Raw genomic sequence first — 8916 nt, forward strand, 5'->3', positions numbered from 1 at the left:
ACTTCATTCTCTCTCTCTCTCTCTCTCTCTCTCTCTCTCTCTCTCTCATGAATGTGTCCTTATAAGGCTGCAGCCCTCTGCTCTCAGAGAACGACTCGGAGGATGATGGACCGAATGAGGCGCGAGTCCATCGAGTCCCCGAGTCATTTGATGACGCTCCTCTATCCTCCATCTTTCCCTCCTTTTTCTCTCCTTCGCCTCTCTCTCCGCTCTGCGTCACGGCTGCGTCATGTGACTCCCTCCCATCTGCTCGCTGTGGCAGCTTCATCACCCACTTATTCTATCATTCAAACCAAATAAAATCGCTGTCGTTGTTTGCTGCGTATTCCCGACGAGGATCCAAAAATGAGATTATGAATTGACAGCTCGTTCTAATCCAAAGGAGGCCGGTCCTAGATGTCTCTATCAGGACTAATAACTCCTTCCTGTCCCACATTTTGATTGTCCTTTTCAAGGACTCACTTATCAACAGGTTTCCAAACACTTGAAGGACGCGGGGACAATGCCCCGAGTACACTTCCAGTGTGTCTCTTATCTGTGGCCTTGTCTGTCCTCCTCCCTGGCCTACTTCCTGCATTGCTTCCTCCTCCTGTCGACCGTTCCTTGTTGTGTCGAGTGCTCGATTAGTACGAGCCATGTTTGCGCAGCTCGTGTCCTTAAAAATCTTCAAACAACTTGTCCTTTTCAAAAGCAGGACAAAGTTAATGAGCCCGGTTCTTCTACTTTAAAAATAAGAGTGAGTTAAAGCTGCTACAGGGGACTTTCTTTTTCGGCAGTGCTGGTGTTTGTGAGCACCTTCAGAAAACCTCATTTTACTGCAGCAGTACACCTCGCCTCTTATAGTACATGAGACATGAAGTCTAGCACTGTCAACTCACAGCAAGAGGGGCCAGGGTTCGATTCCCGGTCTGGACGGCCCCTTCTGTGTGGAGTTTGCATGTTCTCCCCCGTAACCAGCGTGGGTTCTCTTTAGGTTCTCCAGGTTCCTCCCACAGTCCAAAGACATGCAGCTTTGGTTAATTGAAGACTCTAAATTGCCCCGTAGGCGTGGATGGTTGTCTCTCTCTATGTGTCAGACCTGTGATAGTCTGGCGACCCCTCACTTCGCCCAATGTCAGCTTGGATGGGCTCCAATCATCATTTCGGACGCGCTGAACGGTCACTTACCCGGGAGCCTCTTTGCCGGTTGGAGACATGTCCCAACCTCATGCGATGACTCGTGAGAATCATAAAAGTCTGAACTAAATATAAAGATATGTTACGGCGAGCCAAAGTGAAATCTTTTACTTACATTGAAGGGTTATTGACGTGACAGAGCCGCCCACTGTCTGGCATGAACGTTGCCGTCACTACTTGCATTGCATTGTGGGATATCATCTTGTGACGAATACGTGTGTGTGTGTTCTGTGTTTTCAGGGGTTTTCCTGATCCCCTACCTGCTGATCGTATTCATCGGAGGCATCCCGGTCTTCTTCCTGGAGATCGCACTGGGACAGTTTATGAAGCAGGGAGGGGTCTCAGCCTGGAACATCGCACCCCTCTTCAAAGGTACCGCCGTCTGACACACCGACAACACATTTATCTTTTTATATAACAACGTAAGTTAAGACTACTATATCTCGCGCGGCTTGCTGCGTCTTTTTTAACTTTTAACACAAACCCTGAACTGTAGGATTCTGAATAGTTAATAGTGGAGTTTAAATGAATGAAAACTAATTAGCCTCCTGCTGTTGGTCGGTAAAGTGGTATAGCGCGTCTAATACAGCAGAAGTCCCCACAATGAGAAAGAAACGCTGATAAAGTCGGGCGCTTTTCTGCTTTAAGTTGAGTTTTTTTCAACTTAAGATGTTGAGGGTGCTCAGCAACAAAACATCACTGCAAACGAGGACGTCTGACTCCACAACTAAGAAAGTAGCGATAGCAGAACGGCTAACGTCCGTAGCTCGGTCTGCTCAGGCCTTAACGCGCCTCCTCTGGCTCCTCCTCTCTCAGGTCTGGGCTTGGCCTCCATGGTGATCGTGTTCTTCTGTAACACCTACTACATCATGATCCTGGTGTGGGGCCTCTACTTTCTCTTCCACTCCTTCACCAACCAGCTGCCCTGGGCCACCTGTGGCCACCCCTGGAACACCCCCAACTGCACGCAGGACTTCCGGCGCGCCTGCTACAACCGCAGCTTCGCCTCCTCCTCCTCCTCCTCCCCCGCCAACCTCCTCTCCTCCACGCCCCCGTTGAACCTGTCTTCAATCCAGCTGCTCCTCAACGGAAGCTGCCCGGAGGCCGAGGGCATGCGCTCCCCGGTCATCGAGTTCTGGGAGTATGTTCTGCATTGTCTGGGGGTTTGAGTCTGGCAGCGCGTCGGCTCTCTTTACCAAAACACATTTTATCATCTTGACTGGAGGCCGTATTTTATTCTGATGTTTTTATGTCAGTTAGAAAAACTACCGGTCGTATATTTTGTTTTCCTTGTATCAATCTGGCATTTAAAAAAAACGCAAAATACATTATTAGGGTCACAAAATACATTTGTAGAATATTTTCCACAGTTTTTTATTTAAAGGAGCAACGTTTGACATTACAACTATAATGTGTGTGACTTTAGAGGAGTCTTTCTCCCTCTGGGTGTTGTTATCACAGCTTCTCTCCGTTAGCGCTGTTAGCTTTGAGAGGCAACAGATCTCATTTATAGCCGCAGCACACCTTTGAATTGTTATCTATTTAAAACGTTTAATCTGACGCGGAAGGCTGCTGTCTTTGTTTTACTGATGAGAGGAAACAAAGAGAGCCTCCTCTCTAATGCGTTCACTCGGTCTCTTCTGTAAAGTACGTGACAATATGTTTTCAATAACACATAAAGCAACGTGCTCATGATAATATAAGGTAGCAGTGTAACGGACCACTAGTAATAATAATAATACATTTTATTTGTTTAAAAGGTGCTCAAAGGCACTTTACATGGTAAACAATAGAAGTAATACAAACAGATGACATAACAGTAAGAAACAAAACAAAAACATTGAACTAGCATCACAACTGTCTTTTGTGCTGATTTGATCCGCTGCAGCACTAATATAAGGAAATGTGAATATGGCAGTACAATGCCCTCAAATGTTCTCTGACACACGCTCTTGTCATGGTTTATAGAAAGAGACTAACGGCCCTCTTGTGTTCTTCCTCCTAGACGTAAAGTGCTCCGTCTGTCCGGCGGGCTGCATGAGCCCGGAGACATCAGCTATGAGATGGTGCTGTGTCTCATAATCACCTGGATCATTGTGTACTTCTGCATGTGGAAAGGAGTCAAATCCACTGGCAAGGTAAAGCGTTTTCTGACTGTGCGATCAATGTTTCATTTCACTGTTTTTTGGGTGTGCGGACTGCCGATTCATATTTATGCTTTTTGATGCGTTAGCGCTCAGGGGGCTTATCGAGGGCAGAGCTTCATGCTACAGGTTTACATAACTGCAGGATTTGTTTTGGTCCTTTTGACCCAAATCAGCTTTCAGATCAGCGTCTAGTCTGAAGCGCATATCCACACAAATATAAACACGTGTATTTCCTCCTCTTTTTTTTTTTGAATGTCTGCTAATTTGTGTAGTTTTCCCCTCACGTGTATTCATGTTTACGTGCAGCTTAATGTTTCAGTCGGGCTATAATCTCATTATCTTAATGACGTTACATAATGGTATTCAGTGGGATAAAGCAGATGATGCTCCGCGCTCTTTTTAAAAGCCGCGTGCTCTAATGCGTCGGGATAACGAGTGTAGCATATGGAGATATGGAGATGTCTGTGTTTGCATACTTGTGTCTCCAGAGTAGCCAAAGCTCACAGAGCGAAGGGGGGGGGGGGGGAATAACGAAGGAGATTTGAACCAGCCAGCGAGCTGTAAGCCGATTAGTAACTTTCCACCATGTAGACGTTTCGAGAGCTTTGAAAGGGGCTTTTCTGCCCGTGTTTCGCCCGAGATAAAGGCAAATATTTGTGCCCTTCTCACTGCCATACTGATTTAGCCGTGACGGGGTTCCTCTGTTAGGTAGCAACGGGGTGGAGGGGTGGGGGGGGGGGGGGAGGGGGGGGCGACTTTCTCAGCATAACTTGACAAAGACGACCTTGTGGAAAGGTTTGCCACAAACCCCTGCAATTGCAGGAGGTTTACAAATTGTCTGGCTTTCCATTTACAGGCTACCTTTTCTTCAAAGTAACATGACAGGGCCCATTACACATCTACTACAGGAGGGACCTAATGGGCTTCTACTTAAGACTTGAGTATTTGCAAAGCAGGTAATTGCTTAATCAAAGTGATAAAAACATACTTGGGTGCAGTTACATTGAAACATTTGACTGTAGCTGATGTTGATAAGCACTGAACTGTTACCAACTAGCCTGTTTAAATTATAACTGCATCTTTTTATGTACCTACTTACATGTAATGTGAGGAGTTTGACTGTGTTAAGGGTTTTTACTGCTTTCACTTAATTCAAGTTTTAATGCATAGCACTCAAACTTCACCCCTCCTCGCCCCCAAGTTTACTTTTACAAATTGTCCCCCGCTGTGTTGAGAGGTGTGCTTCACCGCTCCCTTGTTCCGTCTTTCTCTAGGTGGTTTACTTCACCGCTCTGTTCCCCTACCTGGTTCTGGTGGTTCTCTTGGCCCACGGCGTCACTCTCCCCGGAGCTTTGGATGGGATTGTTTACTATCTGAAACCAGACTGGTCCAAACTCGGAGAGGCACAGGTATATTTGTGGAGTAAAGAAAACATTGTGTGTCAACACAGTCAAGAGATTGTAAACAACTATATTCTGTCTGTGATAGGTGTGGATCGATGCGGGCACTCAGATTTTCTTCTCCTATGCCATCGGACTGGGTGCCCTGACCGCGCTGGGCAGCTACAACCGCTTCCATAACAACTGTTACCAGTGAGTTTACACACACAACACAAAACCAGACACCACTGCCGCTGGAGGGAGGCCAACACCAACGTCAGCCAGAACTCGTGCACGTCGACTACCGACCTGAGGACTAGAATCAAACACACTGTTTACACTCGCACGGGGTACCAAAGATCTGTTAATTTTCTCCTAAAAACTGCACACTTGTTGTTTTAAACTGATATGACCGTGCTGTGATGAAACACATCAATGCTGGTGTTAATGTTGACATTTCTTACCAAATTTATACAAATTTCATGGTTGTAAATGGCTCAAAACACTGTTTTAAATTAGTTTGGGACTAATCTACGTCATGAAATAAAAGAATATTAATGTCATCTCCACACAGCGTCTACAGTTTTAACGTTTTCAGTAAACACTGTGTAGCTTTACAATCACAGCACAAGTCTGTTTCTCCTTTCTGTGACTGTAAATTAATCTGTCAGCACATTCCAACGTCTGCTGAATCAGAGTTCATGAGATAGCAATGTGCTTTCTTACACTGTGACAAGAGTGTGAAGACGAAGCATCGAGTTGTTTAGTTTTTATCATTTAGAGGCTAGCTAGCTAGCTAACGCTATCTTGCTAAAGCCGCCATTCAAGATTCAAGATGTTTGTTTTCACTTCGGTGATACAAGTACAATCGTGTGAAATGCTTTTTGCTGGGAGGCTCCATAAAAGAGAGTAAATATAAAAATAACTATGAAGTATATATATAGTAACAAAACCATAAGAAGATAAAATATCCATCTAAGAAGAATACAAACAAACATAAAGATGTTCCAGCGTGTTTTCATGCTAACGCTACACTGGTTACTAGTTGGCTAGCTAGCACGCTAATTCCACCATGTTACTCATTTAAGCTTTAATGACGTCTAATGGGTGCGTTACTGCCCCCTACTGGACTGCGGAGCAGTAGATTAACAGGAAAGAGGAAAAAACGACTCTTAAGTAATTAATTAGAAGATTGCGTACTTTCCATGACGTCTTTACGAGCAGATTCCCCGATGGCGATCTTTTGTTTTCCATCAATTACTCCTGATATTAACTCCCTTCTTTCTTCATCATACCTGTAGTTTGACAGTTTCCGGTTCATTGGGTTCATTACAAAAATAAAATATTAGAAAAATATCTATTTGATGATTTACCGCCACTTTTATTTACTCAGATTAAAGCCAGAATGCCCTCGTCACACACCTTTCAGAGAGTAGAAGTAGGCGTGGTTTTCTCTGAACTGTTTGCCTACTTATTTGCATATTTATATATTATACCGTAGGTGGACTTACTCAGAAAAGCTATACATTAATTACCAATAGGAACAACCGTCAGCTCTGAATACACTCTCTGAATGGAATCATGATGAATAGGCGCAGGGACTTTTCCATGCACCCCACTCACATTTCAGATGTAAAGTGATCTCCCTGCATTATCAAAATAGAAAGTGAACGTGTTGCCAGGAAGAATCACAGCGTCATTAAGCCCTGAATTTATGGAACAAGCTCTATTTTACTTTCAGGCAGTTGTTCTGTGATGCTCTCTGAGAGGCTGTAGAGATGAACTGATGTAATGAAGGATCAGTTAGATCCTGAGTGGATCTGTTTTTAGCAACAGCTGGCCTCACTGATGGTTGGGCATGAGTTTAACCTACACAGTCAGATATGTAAACATATCAAGGCCCTTACAGAAGAGTTAGCCCCGCTGCAGAAGTAGAATTATTTTGCACTTGCATATTTGAAATGCCCATAATAGGAGGAGCCTCCTGTTTCCTCTGCCTTGACCTTAATTGGAAGTTTAAAGATGAGTTCAGATCCTGAGGTATGTCGGCTCAGCTCTGTTTCTCACACACACATACTTGGAGTAGCCCAGGAATAGCTTGTAATGGATGTGTCAACATCCAGTAGTTGTTGACCCAGTTGGTAAAATGTACATAACAGCGCAGTAATGTTGCATAAGTAACCTGAAGTATATTTTAAATCAAGAGAGAAGTAGAGTCATTTTCTCATAGACTATACAACCAGAGGAGTCGCCCCCTGATGGGCATTAGAGAGAATGCAGCTTTAAGACACTTTTCTCTTTTCAATACCGATGGTTGACACCTGCTCCCCACACACCTGTCCGACGTTAGATTAAAGGTCTCTGTGTCCGACCATTTCTGTAATTTTTCCGGAAACTGATTACCCGACATTCACGAATGTGTTCCGTTATCCCCGTATTTTAAACCTTCTCTACGTCGGCCTGCTTTTCATTCCACCTTTGAGTTTGCCCATTTCAGATCAGGTATCAACACTTCATTGATTTTCCGACGTGGTCATACATCACGTCGTACGAACTAAACTCTCTTGGACCAGGTCCGTCTGTGTAGATCCGGACCCGACGGTCTGGAATGTCCTATAAATTTCCCATTTCACAGTAGATAAACACATTTTTCGGTCATGTTCTAACAATAAGTGTTTCAGCTTCAAAGGGCTTTTGACCTCTAGTCTTTTGTTTAATAATTGCAGTCGGCTCTCACTTGTTTTGGTTATTCTCATCCATGAGCGTTCTTCTTTTATAGAGTGGAGGTTGCTGCTCAACACAGCTGCTGCAGTGTCACAATCACCACACTGCTGTTTATACATTCCTCACATCGTTGCCAGCTAAACTTCGGTAGTCAGGATAAACAGAAGGTCATCCCTCGCTGTGCTGAGCGGATAACAAGAGACATGTTCACCCTCATACTTGCATGAGAAGTACATGAATGCTTTTTTATAATATTAGATGTATTTATGTATGGAATAGCAAGAATTCCATAGAGGTTTAGCTTTCACTCTCTGCTCTCAGATTTGACAGACCAATCGGCAAAGTACAGAGACGACAGCAGCTTTCAGGGAGATTGCTATTGATCCTCTACCTGCCGTCCACTCTTGTCTTGAGTGTTTCACGTCAGCCTCATGTTGCAGCGTATTATAATATTTATCACAAAATAGAACTGCAGATGTATTTTTGTTGTCCAGCAGGAAGTTAGCATCACCACAAAAAGCCAATGAGATTATTTTATTGGATTTTGGATTATTGCAGAAAATAATTTAGTTATATGATATTTAAAGGTGTTGTTCATCAACATAATCAACTCCACCGCGGTCACGTGACTTCACGTCAGTCTATAAAGGAACTCCACCGCGGTCACGTGACTTCATGTCTCCACCACTAAGCTAAAGGAGGACTAGTGTTCTAGTTCTCATTTACACTCTTTAAGACATGTCAAAGTTTCTAAATTCACCAGAGGGGTTTTTACCGACATGTTTTATATCACAGAACTAAATGTTAAAATCTCTTTATTTGGCACAATCCACCTGAACTCAAGGATGAACTGATGAGAATTTGGTGGTCAAAGGTCACTGTGACCTCACAACTCAAGAAATCACATGCTAATTATGACAATTTCACACAAATGTGTAACAGGATAAAATGATGAAGTGATATTTTGCACAGACGTGGAGGTAAACTGCATTGTGACGGGAGACATGCAGTAATTTGATCTCTCTCTGTCTCTGTTTCTCTGTAGAGATGCGTTCTTGCTGGCCATGATCAACAGCGGAACCAGTTTCTTCGCAGGCTTCGTGGTGTTTTCTGTGCTGGGCTTCATGGCTGCAGAGCAAGGCGTGGACATCAGTAAGGTGGCGGAGAGCGGTAAGAAGAATACAGGCTTCACTAAAACACAGTGCAATGAGTATTAGTGGTGTAACGGACTGATGTCGAGCCGTGATCCGTACGGATCCCAACTCACGGTCAACGCGCATGTGAACCACAAATGAATTATTCAACGTCAACCATCACAGTGTAAATAAAGTTTTATTGACGATGGTTCTCCTCCAATATTCAGTAGAACATGTTTCTAGTCTCTGATCTCTGATCATGTTTCATTGTAAACAACCAATCAGTGTTTAAACCAACAGGAGGAGCGCTAGTAACGTTAGCAGCACCGCTAACGGCTAACCAACAGGAGGAGA

The 8916-nt window shown here is 43.9% G+C and overlaps 1 protein-coding gene across 1 annotated transcript in view; it reads left to right on the forward strand.

Moving 5' to 3' along the window:
- Positions 1-74: 74 nt before the first annotated feature.
- The window catches only part of LOC116400332 (sodium- and chloride-dependent creatine transporter 1), a 12913-nt gene continuing 4071 nt past the window's right edge, over positions 75-8916 (forward strand). Inside the window, exons 1-6 of the mRNA XM_031878114.1 lie at positions 75-1548; positions 1993-2317; positions 3182-3314; positions 4598-4732; positions 4812-4915; positions 8472-8596. Coding sequence (XP_031733974.1) covers positions 1500-1548; positions 1993-2317; positions 3182-3314; positions 4598-4732; positions 4812-4915; positions 8472-8596 — 871 coding nt within the window. The 5' untranslated portion in view covers positions 75-1499. The remainder of the gene's footprint in view (positions 1549-1992; positions 2318-3181; positions 3315-4597; positions 4733-4811; positions 4916-8471; positions 8597-8916) is intronic.

This window comes from Anarrhichthys ocellatus, unplaced genomic scaffold (assembly GCF_004355925.1).
Source record: "Anarrhichthys ocellatus isolate YVR2014 unplaced genomic scaffold, GSC_Weel_1.0 scaffold162, whole genome shotgun sequence".
Classification (NCBI taxonomy): domain Eukaryota; kingdom Metazoa; phylum Chordata; class Actinopteri; order Perciformes; family Anarhichadidae; genus Anarrhichthys; species Anarrhichthys ocellatus.